Here is a 17,929-nt window from a genome sequence, read left to right as displayed (position 1 = left end):
GTTTTGTCAAGTTTAGCTCGACTCAAAATATTTGAATTCGAGCTCAAAATTTTTATTTATTCTTTATTCAAGCTCAACTTGGTAAGTTAAATTTTCAATTCGAGCTCGTCGATTTTTTTAATAAGATTTAATAATTAATAAATTAGATAGATAAAAAATAAAAAAAATCTAATATTGAATTTGTATAACTAACAGATAGAACTTCTATTGAATTATAAAATTTTAAAAATTTATAATAACTGATATTTATCCATAATAACATCTTATATGTTTACAAAAATTATTAATACATACATATAATATGATAGCATATATCTATTTCATATATGATTCTCACATACTAATATACGAAATTATTAAATTTTAAGAAATAATTATTGTACAAATTATAAAATATAATTGTGAAATATATTTAATATATAGACATAAGTAATTAGGTTACATATTATATATTTAATTATAAAAATGCTATTATTATATTATTAGCTAATACATATATGTGTGTGTATATACACATAAGTGTATGTATATATTTATTAATATATAAATAAGTTTTAATCGAGTTGAGTTAATGAGTCGACTCAAGCATAAACGAGCGAGCTTTAATGAATTTAAGTCGAATCGAGTCGAGTTTTATCGAGTATGTATAATTTACTAATCAAGTTGGTATTTACTTGTACAGGTGAATTTTTTTTTTTTTAAGAGTCGAATTCAATTCAAGTTTAATGGACGAATACCAAGCGGAGTATCCTCTAACAGCCCTCTCACGGTCACAGCATGTGAAGGCAGAAGAGAGACGGTGAGAAGGACACATCCCATTTTGCTTTGTCCCACCGCGTTGGCACAAATGCTTTTCTTTCCTTCTTATCTACGCCTATTCCACGTCACTATGTAATCAAATCTTCGATCCCATATACAAAGAACTACCAAAGTTGTAATTGGAATTTGGAAATGAGTGGCACTACAGCCACCGAAAAATGGTCGCGAAGGATGTCCCGAAAAAATTGGGAAATGCTGACCTGTAGTCCACACTCATCTACCAACGTGTATATATACGTACCTCAGCCATTGCTCCTCCTCGACACTTATAACAAAATGGCCGTCTTTATTTGCTTCCTTTTCTTTCTTATTTCATCTGCAACTGCTTGCGAACGTTGTGTGCACCAAACTAAGGCTGCCTATTTCACTCGAGCTTCAGCACTTTCATGTAAGATGCATTTTTTTCCTTTTTTTCATTTTGTTTTATCGTCTCTGTTTGATTATTTTGATGGATACTCGTGTGATAATTCTCGGCGAAATTGAAAAAGTAACACTGACCCAGATTTTATTTTTGGGAAATACTAAGCGGGCCTTTCTTGTTTTGTGGATTTGATGCAGCTGGGGCTTGTGGGTATGGTTCCTTGGCATTAGGCTTCAACAGTGGACGACTTGCAGGTGGGGTTGCTTCCCTTTACAACGATGGAGCTGGTTGTGGAGCATGTTTCCAGGTGCGTATAGATTAATCACCTCCTTTCTGTTGTTTGCTAATGCTTTTACCGAGTAAACTTGTTTTGATCGGGGGCCACGTTTGGCAGATAAGATGCAAGAACACAACTCTTTGTACCAGAAAAGGGACTAGAGTGATTTTGACGGATCGTAATGACAATAACCAATTAGACTTTGTTCTCAGCAGCAGAGCTTTTACGGCTATGGCTCATGGAGGGATGAGCCAACACATTTTGGAACAAGGGATCGTGGACGTGGAGTACAAGAGGTAAGGATATTATATCTCACTCTTAGCTCCCACTTCAAGTCAAAATCATAAACAATTATTGACTTTTTTAAACCCTGCCCCACTATATGTTGTTTTGTTACACACATCACGTAGAAAAGTCCAGATGCATGTGGACCAACTTTAAATAATACTAGTCTCAGCGGGTCGGCCATTGTCCCCTTGGACAAAACCAAGCACATTTAATGTTATTAACGATCCAATATGCATAAAATAATCTTATGAATCTGCATCATCAGATGCTTTGGAAAGAAAATGGCATAACACCATACCTCGAGCACTAAAATCCAATCTTCTTGGTTGCATAAAACCAGGGTACCTTGTAAATACGGGAATCAGAATTTGGCCGCGCGAGTGGAAGAATTAAGCCAAAAACCACGTTACTTGGCAGTCAAATTTCTGTATCAAGGTGGTCAGACGGAGATAGTGGGTGTGGATGTGGCTCAGGTGAGCCAAAAGCTTACAACTTTTGACTTGTTAAACTATTTAACTGTTCAAATTTAAGGTAACATACTGATCATGAAACATTATGGCAATCTTCCTAGGTTGGTTCCTCGAACTGGGGTTCCATGAGCAGAAATTATGGAGCAATCTGGGACACAAGCAGAGTGCCATCTGGGCCACTGCAATTCCGGTTTTTAGTAACAGCTGGGTACGACGGGAAGTGGGTTTGGGCACAACATGTTCTTCCTGCTGACTGGAATTCAGGAGCAATATATGACGCAGGAGTTCAAATAACTGATATTGCACAAGAGAGCTGCTCTCCATGCGACAAAGAGCACTGGAAATGATGGAACTTGGCCCTGCTGGGGTGAATATATGTAGGTCCAGAAAAATTAGCTTAGAATCTCAGGAAATAAGAACACGAACTGGAATGGCTTTCAACTGCATTTGGGAGTTCTGAACTTCATTTTACTAGGACAATTTTCTCACCTGTCAGATAGGATGTTCTTAATGTTGTCTTAACATATTTCATTCGATGGTATAATAAAATATCCGAGATTCCTCCCACCTTGTTCCTTTCCGACTCCCTCTGATATGCGTACCTATAATTCATATGAATGACTAGCAATGCGCCAAGATGGAGTAAAAAAATAAACTAAAAGAAAAAAAAAAACTTTCGACGCACAAGTATTAGCTGTTTATAATATGGACAGGACGGGGTGTCGAAATTTGACAGGAAACCACCATAATACTGCAGTTGCCACTTGGTACTGAGGATGAGAAATTGCTTTGAATGTGAGAGCATGATGGCTCTAGCGAGCATATGTAGGCCAATACCCCAACATTTTAGATACAAGGTGTAAACCTAAACTTTGCTGGACAACGCCACACATCCACGGTCTGGCAAACTGGAGTGAGCCATGTTTTGTCCTTCTTTTTAATTGAGCATGCAATTGGGGTAGGAGAGAATGAGAAATTCTATTTACACTTCTGAGTGTGAGATTGTGTCTGCAGTTCTATTAATGAATGAGAGTAAAACAGGAAAAAGTATCATTTTAAAAGGTATATTATTGTAATTTTAATTTTTTTTTAAAATATAACTGTATGGATTTGCATGAGCAGTTCCTATTTGAGAACTATATGTAGACTAACTCGGGAGGGACAGCCAAGAAAATATACAACTGAAGTAAGCCATGCTTGCTGTGACAGCTGTGTATAGCATCTCACTTTAGAATCTCTCTTTCATAATAAATGTGCATGACTCCTCTATTAATTTAGTTATTATTTTCATTATCAGATTATAGGAGATCATGTTGCGTGCAATTGTATATCTCATATCAGACGGAGTGTTCCCCTCAAACATTGGGAGAGGTTTTGTAGTTCGGCGGCTTATTAGAAGGGCTGTCCGTACTGGCAGGTTGCTTGGTATAAAGGGGGATGGTAGGGATAATGTAGAAGAAGCATTTTTGCCAATAGTTGCAGAGAAAGTAATAGAATTAAGCACTCATATTGATGCGGATGTAAAGGACAGAGCATCACGAATTCTCGAGGAGTTGAAAAGGGAAGAACTTCGCTTTGTACAAACATTGGAGAGAGGAGAAAAATTGCTGGAAGAAATGCTAGCTGATGCATTCTTACATGCAAAAGAAAATGGAACTGCACCTTGTTTGTCCGGAAAAGATGCTTTTCTTTTGTATGACACGTATGGGTTTCTTGTAGAGATAACAAAAGAAGTCGCTGAAGAACGTGGTGCAAGTGTAGATGTGAATGGTTTTGATGTTGAAATGGAGAACCAAAGACGTCAATCTCAGGCTGCACACAGCGCTGTTAAACTTGCAGTTGGAAATGGTGCAGATATTACGGAAGATGTACCTGACACTGAATTTCTTGGATATGACACCCTTTATGCTAGAGCATTAGTGGAGAGCCTTCTGGTGAATGGGAACCCAGTGATACAGGTTTCAGAAGGAAGTGAAGTAGAAGTTCTGCTTGAACAAAGTTGCAGAAAAATGGTTTTGGCCAACACACCAAATCAGTATATTGTGTATTCATTATATAGGCAGTACAAGTCAATGAAAAATCAAAAGATACAATCTTGAGATACATATTATTTTCTGTACAAGATAGCAAAAGATACAATTAACATAAATAAGATTGATTTGCTGAATCTATGAGATTACAAAAGTATACAATAGATATTGTACGATCCATGATTGTATGTCAATCTGGGTGTCACCAGAGATAGGTAACACAGGAGTAGTGCTAGAATTTTCAGAAGCAAGTGTAAATGGATTAGGAGAAGGAAAACTTACAGAGAGTTGAAAAGGATGATCAGCAGCAGCATTAATCCTGGATGGCAGTTGCAATGTAGCATGTTCCTTTGCTGGAAAGAATCTTTCATCAAAAACGACATGCCTAGAGAGATAAACTCGACCTGAAAATGGATCAAGACAACGATAGCCAGCAGGACTGTAGCCAAGAAAAATACAGATTTTGGACCAATATTCTAACTTGTGAGTGGTGTAAGGCCGAAGTAGAGGGAAACATTTACAACCAAAGACCCTGAGGATAGAATAATTCGGTGTCATTTTGAAGAGTTTTTCATACGGGGATTTGTGAGTAAGGACAGCAGTAGGCAACCTGTTGATGATGTAAACAGAGGTGAGGAAGGCATCAACCCAATAGGTGTTTGAAAGGCCCGAATGGGCAAGAAGAGTGAGGCCCGTTTCAAGGATATGGCGGAGTTTTCTTTCAGCCAATCCATTTTGTTGTGAAGTGTGTGGGCAAGTTTTACGATGCATAATGCCATTTTGGGTCAAAAATGATTGAAACTGAAGTGAATTGTACTCCCCTCCTCCATCAGTTTGCAACTTTTTGATTTTACAGGAGAATTGGGTTTCCACAAGAGTCTTGAACTTAACAAAATACTCATAGGTTTCTGCTTTAGTACGAAGAGGATAAAACCAAGTGTAGCGTGAAAAGTCATCCACAAATATTATGTAGTACTTGCAGCCACTAACATAAGAGATAGGCGATATCCATAAATCTGAATGAATAAGTTGTAAAGGAGCAGTAGAGATTCTGTGAGAGGCATAAAATGGAAGCTTTTTACTTTTACCAAGCTGACATGAATCACAAAAGGGTTGCTCATTATCATTTGCATGAAAGAATGGTAAATGATAATCTTTTATTATTTGAGAGACTAGTACAAATGATGAATGCCCTAGTCTAAAATGCCACATAGGAAGAGTGGTCTTTAATCCAATAAAGGCAGTAAACACATGTTTATTTTTGAAGGAAGATCCTTGAAACCGCAAGGGGTACAGCCCATTCTCAACTTTGCCTTCCAAGAGTATGGCTCTGGTCTGATTGTCCTTCACAAAAAAATGAGAGGAGATTAGGACAAAATAACAATTATTATCAGAACAGAATTTGTTAATAGAAAGCAAGTTGGCTGAGGCCTGTGGACAATGCAACACATTTTTAAGATGAAAATGAGATCTAGATGAGTGAACGATTGAAGAACCAGTGTTTTGGATGTGAATTCCAGCTCCATTGCCAACTGTAACTGTGTCATATCCTTGAAAAGGTTGCTGGATGGTCAGGTTCTCCAAGTTATTGGTGATGTGCGCATTGGCACCACTATCAGCATACCAAGATTGTTCTTCCAATGTTTGGTTGGTGTGAGCCACCAAGGCAGCGAGCTGAGATGGAGGATGCCTTCCTTGATAGGAATAATCCATCCTATGGAAGCAATCAATAGCTGTATGACTGGTTTTTCCACAAATTTGACACGATGGCCTACTGGTGTTGCTGAAGTTTTGGCCATTGTTTTGCTGTGGTGGCTTAGGTGCTGAACCTGCAGAGAGCTTAGAGGGCCCATTTCTTAAGGGGTAATTGTATGTGTGAGGATTTTTGCCTTTCTTGTGGAAGTGGGGTGCTCCATTACGTGAAGGAAATCTATTTTGTTGTGGGGAGTTGGACTTTGGCATAAATAGAGCAAAGTTCGTTGGATCAGGAGAAGGAGTTTGTTGTTTGAGGAGCATTTCATGACTAAGTAACTCATCTTGAAAGTCAAGAAATGTTAGAGGGTTGTCTCTTGTTGCAAGAGAGAAAGAAGTGATAAATCCATTGAAGGAAGGATTAAGGCCACTAATAATGAAGGAAATTAAGTCCTCATCCTCAGTGGGTTTGCCAACTGCAGCAAGTTGGTCTGCTAGGACTTTAGCACTTTGCAGGTATTCAGAACATGATTTGGCGCCTTGAGAAAGGCACTGCAATTGTCTTTTTAGGTGAGAGACATGAGATCTAGACTGTGATGCAAATCGACTGGCAAGGGCAGTCCACACTTGGTGAGAAGTTTGCAATCCATAAACTGTGGAAAGCACTGATTCAGATAGGGTCATATTGATCCATTCGAGAAGGAACTGATCCTTCTTTATCCATAGAGCATAAGCTGAATTAGGAACCTCTTTGCCTTGAGCATCAGAGATCAAAGTGGTAGGGCAAGGTTCAGAACCATCCACAATGCCCATCATGTCATGACTTCTCATAACAGGAACCAGTTGAGATAGCCATTGTAAGTAGTTGTTTCCATCAAGTTTGACCCCAGTTAATTGGGTAAAGGATGGAAAAACAAAAGGAGCAGCAGAAGTAGTATTTGGAGAAGCCATTGAACCAGGATGTATGAGCGTGAGCTGAGTACTGCTCTGATACCATGAACAAAGTTGCAGAAAAATGGTTTTGGCCAACACACCAAACCAGTATATTGTGTATTCATTATATAGGCAGTACAAGTCAATGAAAAATCAAAAGATACAATCTTGAGATACATATTATTTTCTGTACAAGATAGCAAAAGATACAATTAACATAAATAAGATTGATTTGCTGAATCTATGAGATTACAAAATTATACAGCAGATATTGTAGGATCCATGATTGTTGCAAAGGCTTTCCTTAAGTGTGAGCTTCCATATTTGTAAGGCTAGCTGTCTGGAGGCTTGCTGTCATGATCTTGGAGAGGTGCTCTTGCCATATTGGTAATGATACTTCTTGGGCACTCATCCTGTGCACGATCTGCAGAGCTGGAGCTTGAGGGGTCTGATGTGGTTGCACTAGATACTTTAACACTGCTGAACAGAACACCATTTTATGCAGAATCAGGTGGTCAAATTGCAGATCATGGCTTTCTATATTTTAGTGATGGTGGCCGAGAGAAAGCTGTTGTGGAGATAAAAGATGTCCAAAAATCTTTTGGTAACATATTTGTTCATAAGGGTACTATCAGAGAGGGAATTATAGAGGTTGGTAGAGAAGTGGAAGCAACAGTAGATGCAAAACTGAGGCAGCGGGCAAAGGTACATGCTTAACTGCTGGTTCAACTTTTCTTTTTCCCAGATTGTGAAGTCTAGAACACAATCTTCAGATGAGAAGAGGTTAAAACAAATATAGTAGTTATTAACTTGAGTTTATGTCCAAGCTCAAATTGATTTGGAAGGTAGAAAAGTCAAATATTAAATGGTACTTCCTGTTCACCAAGAGCTACGTCATACCTTATGGAATGTATATCTTTCTATTTTCAGCACCTTTTAGCTTGCTGCCTAAATTTATTTTGGTATTTTGCAGGTTCATCATACTGCTACGCATTTGCTACAAGCTGCACTTAAGAAAGTTGTAGGCCAGGAAACATCACAAGCAGGTTCATTGGTTGCTTTTGACCGTCTCAGGTTTGATTTCAACTTCCACCGACCACTTCATGAGAATGAGATTGTGGAAATTGAAGGAATTATCAACAGATGGATTGGCGACGCAACACTACTTCAAACTAAAGTCATGCCTCTTGTTGATGCAAAAAGAGCTGGGGCTATTGCAATGTTTGGGGAAAAATATGGAGAAAAGGTTTGAAGCTTCATAGTTTTAATAACAAATTTTTGCATCCATTAATAATGGCTTACCTTTATACTCATTCCGCTGAGCTTCTTCAAAGTTGATCAGTCTTACCATTATATGGTTTATGGTGAGCATGATGAGAGAGTGATCAAAAGTAGGATTCTAAAGCATAAATAACTTCTTGGCCAGGAGGACCATATTTTATTCTCTCTCCTCTTGAACTATCGTGTTTCTTACTCTCAAGTGGTTGCCTCTGTAGTATCTGTTTGGTACAAATGTTTTACTCCAAACAATCTCAGAGGTCGTATTGTCAGGACAGGACATGTACTTATTTCAACATTCAACAGGACACTTTGGATATCCATAGTGTCTGATACAAAACCTTTTCATTCATTTCTGTTTTATAATACTTTGATTGTTAAAGGTACGTGTTGTAGAGGTCCCAGGTGTCTCGATGGAACCATGTGGCGGGACCCATGTCAGCAATACATCTGAGATACGTGGCTTCAAAATAATCTCAGAGCAGGGTATAGCATCTGGAATCAGGCGAATAGAAGCTCTGGCTGGTGAACCTTTCATTGAATATGTCAATGCGAGAGATTACCGTAAGAAAAACCTGTGTTCCACTCTCAAAGTATGTTTTTTTTTTCTTTTAGAATTGCTATTAATTGCAAAACTTATGTGAGTGCTTTCTTTGTTTTGCTGTATCCTTGAAAAGAATCATGTCTGTTTTTTAGTGAACCATTTATTTAACGTTCATCCCTCTGCTAGTAACACCAGTTTTATCGTTTGTGCCTAACCGTGAGTTCAAACTTTTGATCGAATCCCCAAGTCAGTGAGAATTTCTGGCTCTGGGAAATTAAAAAATAGAACTATCATCATCAACCTCCCTCCAGCTCCAGCACTTCTATAATTTTAATTTGTTTATTGTACTATTCACATCCATTCATGACTAGAACAAGAATCTCTAATATGTTTTAGAGTTTCCTTTTATAGGTGAAGGCTGAAGAAGTAACAATCAAGGTAGAAAATCTCTTAGAGGAGTTATGCGAGGTTCAACGGGAAAGGACGCCGGATTGAGTCGACATGCCTTACCTATGTTGAAATAAAATGCAAGAACAGTTGGGTTGATGAGGAACCCGCCTCTTTCAAAACAAGTTTGAATAATAATTTTCTTGATAATTTCTTCATTTCCCTCGTACAATGATATACTCATTACATTATTCAACTTTCCAAAACAACATACGTAATTAAAGCTTAACGTATTATTCCCAAAACAGAGCAAGATTCAAATGGAAAAGTTTCCTATTGTGCGAGACTAGTCGATCACGTTGAATCACGTTGCCGCTCCTCTTTATTCACTTTCCATACTTAGCACCCGTATCATCATCCCATGCACTTCCTTACTTAGAGCCCGTATCATCCCTCCCCACTTCAATTCAACACTTGTCCTCAAGGTTGAACTCAGAAAATTGCCACTTGATAGTTGAAATATCCTCCCAGGTGGCTTCAGCTGGATTGGTCCCTTGCCAATGAATGAGCGCCATTGCTTTACGCCCTTGACCACGAACAGCTAAGACAGCTTGCGGTTGGATTGGAGTGGACGTGAGAGCAGCCTCGGGAAACTTAGTAGCTGCTGATTCCTGTTTTCCCAATTTCAGCTTTAACAACGATACGTGAAACACCGGGTGAACACGCGACCCTTCAGGAAATTGGAGATGGTATGCCATTGATCGGATTCGTTCCAAGACCTTGAATGGACCGAAGTATCAAGCTGCTAACTTCATTGTGGTCCTCATTTCCACAGATTGTTGCTGATATGGTTGTAACCGAACGTAAACCATGTCACCTGTTTGAAAAATCCTCTCTTGATGCCCCTTGTCATATTGCAGCTTCATACGGTTTTGAGCTTGCTGGAGTTTAAGCCTTACATCTTTCAGAAGCTGATCCCTCTCCATGAGTGTCTGTTCCACAGTTTCTACCCTTGTCGTTTCAGGTACATATGTGAGCAGTGTTGGAGGTGCCTTTCCATAAACCACCTCGTAGGGAGATCGACCTGTGCTAGAATGGCTGCTGGTATTATACACGTACTCTGCCCAAGGTAGCCATTTGGCCCATGCTGCAGGTGTGGAGCTAGTGAAGCAGCGCAGATACATTTCAAAGGTTCGATTAACCACCTCCGTCTAGCCATCCGTTTGCGGATGATACAAGGAACTGAAGTTGAACTTAATGCCCTGCAATTCAAAGAATTCTTGCCAAAATTTACTCGTAAATGTGGGATCTCTATCACAAACAATGGAAGTAGGAAGTCAAACTTGAGCCACTGTCGCTGCTGTGAAGGGGTGTTTGAGAGCCATGAAGTGAGCAAATTTCGAAAAGCGATCAACCACGACAAAAATCACATTTTTCCCTTGTGAATTCGGCAGTCTTGTTATGAAATCCATGAAAAGGTCCGCCCATACAGTGATCGGAATTGGAAGTGGTTGAAGAAGCCCTGCTAGTTTGGCATGTTCACTCTTATGTCTTTGGCAAATATCACATTCACGTATGAATGCTTTGAGTTGGGACATTGCTCCATGCCAAAAAAAAACTGCCTTGAGTCTTTGCCAGCTCTTGTGAAAACCTTCATGCATTCCTGCATGAAACTCACTAATAATGAGTTTAGTCAAAGGAGAAGTTGATCTCAAGTAAATTCTATTTTTATAGAAGATCATTCCAGACTTGATGCTCCATGGACCGACGGCTTCGCCTGCTTCAATATTTTTTTTTTTTAAGTCTGCAACGCTGGATCGCGCGATACTTCCTCTCGGATGGTGTCTGACCATAGAGGCAGCGGCATGCTGATGGCAAATGCCCTGTTCTCATTCCAAGCTCCTTCTTCATGTCTGGATAAGCTATCTGCAGCTGAATTTTTCCGTCCCTTTTTATACTCAATAGCAAAATCGTATCCCATGAGTTTTACTAACCATTTTTGTTGTGCTTCCGTAGCTATGGTCTGATCCCATAAATATCTCAAACTTTTCTGGTTAGAGCGTATCACAAATTTATTTCCAAGAATATAAGGCCTCCATTTTTTAATAGCAGTGACGAGAGCCAAAATTTCCTTCTCATATGTGGATTGGCTTAAGTTCCTTCCTTGTAGAGCCTTGCTGAAATAGGCAATGGGCCTCCCCTCTTGCATGAGGACGGTGCCTAAACCAAAGCCGGAAGCATCACATTCGATCACGAATTGTTTAGAAAAATTCGGACGAGCCAGAACTGGACCAACCGTCATCGTCTTCTTGAGTTGAAGGAATGCTGCCTCTGCTCCTTCATTCCAGCCAAAAGAGTCTTTTTTGAGAAGTTTTGTGAGGGGACGTGCAATCTGACCATATTTGAGGATAAATTTTCGATAATAACCGGTCAAGCTAAGGAAGCCTCGTAAGGCCTTCACGGTGGTGGGACAAGGCCATTCCGTCATGGCCGTCACCTTGTCCGGGTCCATTGCCACGCCATTTTTGGAAATGAGATGTCCCAAGTAACTGAACTGCCTTTGCCCAAACTGGCACTTATCCATTCTTACAAACAATTGATTAGCCTTCAACGTATCTAACACCATCCGTAAATGATAAAGATGGTCCTCCCACGTTAGACTATAAACAAGTATATCATCAAAAAATACCAACACGTACCTCCGTAAGGCGTTTTTAAAAACCTCATTCATGAGTGATTGGAAGGTCAAGGGCGCGTTGGTGAGTCCGAACGGCATCACAAGAAATTCATAGTGGCCATGATGTGTCTGGAAGGCTGTTTTTCCACGTCTTTGTCGTGCATCTTAATTTGATGATATCCCGAGCGAAAATCCAGTTTTGAAAAATACCTTGCTCCATTTAACTCGTCTAATAATTCATCGATGATGGGTATCAGAAATTTATCTTTTACCGTGATTTGGTTGAGAGCCCGATAATCAACACAAAGGCCACGAGCCATCTTTTTTTTTTAACCATCAACACCAGCGAAAAGTATGGGCTGGTACTTGTTTGAACTACCCCAGCTTGCAAGAGTTCGGAAATCATTTTCTCAATTTCCCCCTTCATGTAGTGTGGGTAACAATATGGACGAACGTTGATAGGTCCGCACCCATGTTTCAAAGGAATGTGGTGGTTATGTGAGCGATCTGGAGGTAATCCCACTGGTTCCAAGAATAACTCCTCATACTCCAACAATAATTTTTTAAGATCATGGCTCACATTTCTCTGGCCGCTACTCCTTCTTCGACTACCTTATGCTTTGGTCCATTTATTCCCTTCAATTCCACCCTCCTTCCTTTATGCTTGAAGCTCATAGCAAGCTTAGTAAAGTCCCACCAGATCGATCCAAGCGTGCGTAACCATTGAGTGCCCAGGACTGCATCGCACCCTTCAATAGCCAACAAGAAAAATTCAATGGAAAATTTGTTGTCTTGGATTCATAACTCTACATTGTTGCAACAACCTTCACAGTCAAGCCTCTCTCCATTTGCAACCATCACCTTCATTCCATGTGTTGGTTGTGGAATCAATCCGAATTTCCTTGCGGACGAGGCATTCAAAAAATTTTGAGAGCTTCCAGTGTCTAAAAGGATGGTGATACCTTGGCCCATAAGCACACCCTGAACTCTCATTGTTTGTGGTGGTGTTGACCCCAGCATGGCATGCAAAGATATTCTTGGTTCTTCATTAAAATCTTCTTGGTCTTCTACCTCCACTCTGTCGTTCCCCTCATCATCCTACAAATATATTCCTTCAATTAAAAATAATTTCTTACAGCGATGGCCTGGTGTGAAGGGCTCGTCACAATTAAAACAAAGGTCTTTCTTCCTCCTCTCTTGCATCTCATTGCGGTTGAGACGTCAGATAACCGGAGTCTTTGTTCTTGACAAATTAGCTAAAGGCATAGGTGGAGGAGTTGGTTCCAACGTGGTTTGCCTTCTATTGTCCAGCTGAAGGGGTCTCTTCATACTCCTTGCTTCTTAAAGCCTAGCCAACCCAATCGCATCCGTAATGGACGTGCGTCTCGCAGCTTGCACATCTGTGCGAACAGGTTCCTTCAATCCGCTGACTAAACATCCCAGTTGATGGTCGGGAGCTAGCCTCCCTACACGGCTTAACAATTGTTCAAATTGAAGTTGATATTCTCAGACAGAGCTAGTTTGCCGCAGCTTGCTGAGTGAACCAAAATGGTCCTCGAACATAGTTGGACCGTAGCGAATCCTCGAACATAGTTGGACCGTAGCGAAACCACATTATCATCCCATGCACTTCCTTACTTGGCGCCCGTATCATATATGTTGTCTACAATAGAGGTTTAAATAGTCTTATACGATAATGTGGTTTGATAATATTGCAACTTGGTGCACAGACTCTTCACCTCTATGGACCAAACCGAAAGTTGCTACACATTTGTCATGGGCAGAGCAGGATCCTACAGCTTTGATTTAATGATAGCCTTGCAGTGGTATACACCCAAGAGTCCATTGACGAAAGTGATGAATGATGAGCCAGGAACAACCTGTTTTTTTGGGTAAAGTATGCAAAACGCCTACAGTATAAAATTTTTTACTTGAGTGGAAACCACTTGAGAACCGTGTGTGAAAGCCTGGTTGGCTAGTGATAAAACCAGAACTATTGTTTATGCACAAAACAACTGGTAATTATCCACTACCGAGTAACTCATCAAAAATAAAAAATAAAAAGTTATCCACTACCGAGTAGTGTGTTCCAGTGCTTATAGGATACTGATACAGTTTTTAAAGAAAAAATCTAATTATAAACGGTTTTGAACATTAATACGCGACTTCAGTTTAAATTTTCAGAAGTGAAGGTCTTCATGAAGTTGTTCTGTTCTTTCTTTCGTTGAGCCAAAACAAAACAAAAAAAAAATCTGAAAAAAGGGTTATCTGAGGTTATTGTGCTATTGCCGCTGCTTATAATTTTCCTGAAGAGAATGATATATAAATATGAATAAAAATATCATGGAAGGTTCTCCTCCAAAGCCCTCCATATAGCTGTTTAAATTTTGGCATTATTCTTGCATTAGAGGTGGGGTTGGTGTAGACTTTGTTCTTATCTTTGCACCCATTGACAAGAATCCTCATATTCAACAAACTTTTATCAACTTAAGAGTTCGTTTGTTTTTAAAGATAAGATGAGATGAGATGAGATTAAAGTTAAAAAGTTGAATAAAATATTATTAAAATATTTTTTTTAATATTATTTTTGTTTAAAGATTTGAAAAAGTTAAATTATTTATTTTATTTTGTGTGGAGATTTGAGAAAGTTATAATGATGAGATGAGATGAGGTGAGATGAGATGAGATGAGATGAGATGTTTTCTAAAAACAAACGAGGCCTAAATGTTCTTTCCTTTCTATTCTTGGACTTGGGACCATACGCGTGAACACCTCAACAAAAGCGCACAAAATTCCTCTTTTTTTTTTTTTATAAAAAAAAAAAAACCAGTTTTTAAGGGTTATTACTTATTTGGCAAATGAGATTACTTTTATCTTAAAAAAATCACTTTGCCTCGTTTGTTTTTATAGATGAGTTGATATAAGATAAAATAAAAGTTAAAAGCTAAATAAAATATTGTTAGAATATATTTTTTAATATTATTTTTATTTTAAAATTTAAAAAATTTGAATTGTTTATTTCATTTTGTGTGGAAATATACAAAAATTGTAATAATTAGATGAGATGAAATGAAATGAGAATGATTGTGAAAATAAACGAGACCTTAATCTCTAGTTGAGTGAAAAATTTGTCCCCTGGTCCTTCACAGACTCGGATAGGCAAATAAAATACTTACACACAACAAAACTCTTTCCGAATTCTCACATAGGGCTATAATCCAGCCAAGTTGAGCCGAATCGGTTTTTGGTTTGTCAAGCTCGGCTCGACTCAAAATATTTGAACTCGAGTTCGAAATTTTTATTTATTCTTTATTCGAGCTCAACTTGGTAAGTTAAATTCCCAACTCGAGCTCGAGCTCCTCCATTTTTTTATTTTTTGAATAAGATTTAATAATTAATAAATTAGATAGATAAAAAATAAAAAAGAAATCTAATATTGAATTTGTATAACTAACAAGTAGAACTTCTATTGAATTATAAAATTTATAAATAATTGATATTTATCCATAATAACAATATCTTATATTGCCTACAGAAATTATTAATACATACACATAATATGATAACATATATTTATTTCATATATGACTCACACATACTAGTATACGAAATTATTAAATCTTATTGAATAATTATTGTACAAATTATAAAATATAGCTATGAAGTATATTCAATATATAAACATAAGTAATTATGTTATACATTATATATTTAATTATAAAAATGCTATTCTTATATTATTAGCTAACACATATATGTGTGTGTATATACACATAAGTGTATATATATATTTATCAATATATGAATAAGTTTTAATCAAGTCGAGCTAATGAGTTAACTCAGACATAAACGAGCGGGCCTTAACAAGTTTTAGTCAAGTCAAGTTTTGTCGGATACATATTATTTACTAATCAAGCTGGTATTTACTTATATAGATGAGTTTTTTTTTTTTAAAGAATCAAATTTATTTTAAATTTAACTGAACGAATACCGAGCAGAGTATGCTTCATCACCCCTCTCACGGTCACAGCACAGCTGTTTTTGCGAAGGCAGAAGAGAGTCGGTGAGAAGGACCCATCCCATTTTGCTTTGTCCCACCTCGTTGGCACAAATGCTTTTCTTTCCTTCTTATCTACGCCTATTCCACGTCACTATGTAATCAAATCTTCGATCCCCTATACAAAGAACTAACAAAGTTGTAATTGGAATTTGGAAATGAGTGGCACTACAACGTGTGTATATATATGTACCTCAACCATTGCTCCTCCTCGACACTCGTAACAAAATGGCCGTCTTTATTTGCTTCCTTTTCTTTCTTATTTCATCTGCAACTGCTTGCGAACGTTGTGTGCACCAAACTAAGGCTGCCTATTTCAATCAAGCTTCAGCACTTTCATGTAAGATGCATTTTTTTTTTTCCTTTTTTTCATTTTGTTTTATCGTCTCTGTTTGATTATTTTGATGGATACTCGTGTGATAATTCTCGGCGAAATTGAAAAAGTAACACTGACCCAGATTTTATTTTTGGGAAATACTAAGCGGGCCTTTCTTGTTTTGTGGATTTGATGCAGCTGGGGCTTGTGGGTATGGTTCCCTGGCATTAGGCTTCAACGGTGGACGACTTGCAGGCGGGGTTGCTTCCCTTTACAAGGATGGAGCTGGTTGTGGAGCATGTTTCCAGGTGCGTATAGATTAATCACCTCCTTTCTGTTGTTTGCTAATGCTTTTACCGAGTAAACTTGTTTTGATCGGGGGCCACGTTTGGCAGATAAGATGCAAGAACACAACTCTTTGTACCGGAAAAGGGACTAGAGTGATTTTGACGGATCGTAATGACAATAACCAAATAGACTTTGTTCTCAGCAGCAGAGCTTTCACGGCTATGGCTCAAGAAGGGATGAGCCAACACATTTTGAAACAAGGGATCGTGGACGTGGAGTACAAGAGGTAAGGATACACTCTTAGCTTCCACTTCAAGTCCAAATCATAAACAATTATTGACTTTTTTAAACCCTGCCCCACTATATGTGGTTTTGTTACACCCACCACATAGAAAAGTCCAGATGCATGTGGACCAACTTTAAATAATACTAGTCTCAGCGGGTCAGCCATTGTCCCCTTGGACAAAAACCAAGCACATTTAATGTTATTAACGGTCCAATATGCATAAAATAATCTTATGAATCTGCATCATCAGATGCTTTGGAACGAAAATGGCATAACACCATACCTCGAGCACTAAAATCCAATCTTCTTGGTTGCACAAAACCAGGGTACCTTGTGAATACGGGAATCAGAATTTGACCGCGCGAGTGGAAGAATTAAGCCAAAGACCACATTACTTGGCAGTCAAATTTCTGTATCAAGGTGGTCAGACGGAGATAGTGGGTGTGGATGTGGCTCAGGTGAGCCAAAAGCTTACAACTTTTGACTTGTTAAACTATTTTACTGTTCAAATTTAAGGTAACATACTGATCATGAAACATTATTGCAATCTTCCTAGGTTGGTTCCTTGAACTGGGGTTCCATGAGCAGAAATTATGGGGCAATCTGGGACACAAGCAGAGTGCCATCTGGGCCGCTGCAATTCCGGTTTGTAGTAACAGGTGGGTACGACGGGAAGTGGGTTTGGGCACAGCATGTTCTCCCTGCTGACTGGAACTCAGGAGCAATATATGACTCAGGAGTTCAAATAACTGATATTGCACAAGAGGGCTGCTCTCCATGCGACAAAGAGAACTGGAAATGAGGGAACTTGGCCCTGCTGGGGTGAATATATGTAGGTCCAGAAAAATTAGCTTAGAATCTCAGGAAATAAGAACACGAACTGGAATGGCTTTCAACTGCGTTTGGGAGTTCTGAACTTCATTTTACTAGGACAATTTTCTCACCTTTCAGATAGGATGTTCTTAATGTTGTCTTAACATATTTCATTCGATGGTATAATAAAATATCCGAGATTCCTCCCACCTTGTTCCTTTCCGACTCCCTCTGATATGCGTACTTATAATGCATACGAATGACTAGCAATGCCCCAAGATGGAGTAAAAAAATAAACTAAAAGAAAAAAAAAAACTTTCGACGCACAAGCTGTTTATAATATGGACAGGACGTGGTGTCGAAATTTGACAGGAAACCACCATATTACTGCAGTTCCCACTTGGTACTGAGGA

At 38.7% G+C, this 17,929-nt stretch overlaps 1 protein-coding gene across 2 annotated transcripts; it reads left to right on the top strand.

Annotated features, from left to right (window-relative positions):
- Positions 1 to 940: 940 nt before the first annotated feature.
- On the top strand, positions 941 to 17,738 carry LOC121256003 (expansin-like A1). Of its 2 annotated transcripts, XM_041156590.1 has the most exons (6): positions 972 to 1,050; positions 15,997 to 16,153; positions 16,328 to 16,437; positions 16,525 to 16,703; positions 17,029 to 17,161; positions 17,260 to 17,738. In XM_041156590.1, the coding sequence occupies exons 1-6, from the start codon at positions 991 to 993 to the stop codon at positions 17,503 to 17,505; spliced, it is 885 nt and encodes a 294-aa protein (XP_041012524.1). In that variant the 5' UTR covers positions 972 to 990; the 3' UTR covers positions 17,506 to 17,738. The 2 variants fall into 2 exon arrangements, with proteins under 2 accessions (XP_041012523.1, XP_041012524.1); XM_041156589.1 differs by lacking the exons at positions 15,997 to 16,153; positions 16,328 to 16,437; positions 16,525 to 16,703; positions 17,029 to 17,161; positions 17,260 to 17,738 and adding exons at positions 1,378 to 1,487; positions 1,575 to 1,753; positions 2,086 to 2,218; positions 2,317 to 2,678 and having other exon boundaries at positions 941 to 1,207.
- Positions 17,739 to 17,929: the final 191 nt, after the last annotated feature.

This window comes from Juglans microcarpa x Juglans regia, chromosome 3D (assembly GCF_004785595.1).
Source record: "Juglans microcarpa x Juglans regia isolate MS1-56 chromosome 3D, Jm3101_v1.0, whole genome shotgun sequence".
NCBI classification, from domain to species: Eukaryota; Viridiplantae; Streptophyta; class Magnoliopsida; order Fagales; family Juglandaceae; genus Juglans; species Juglans microcarpa x Juglans regia.
This window is presented reverse-complemented; position numbering and strand designations above follow the sequence as displayed.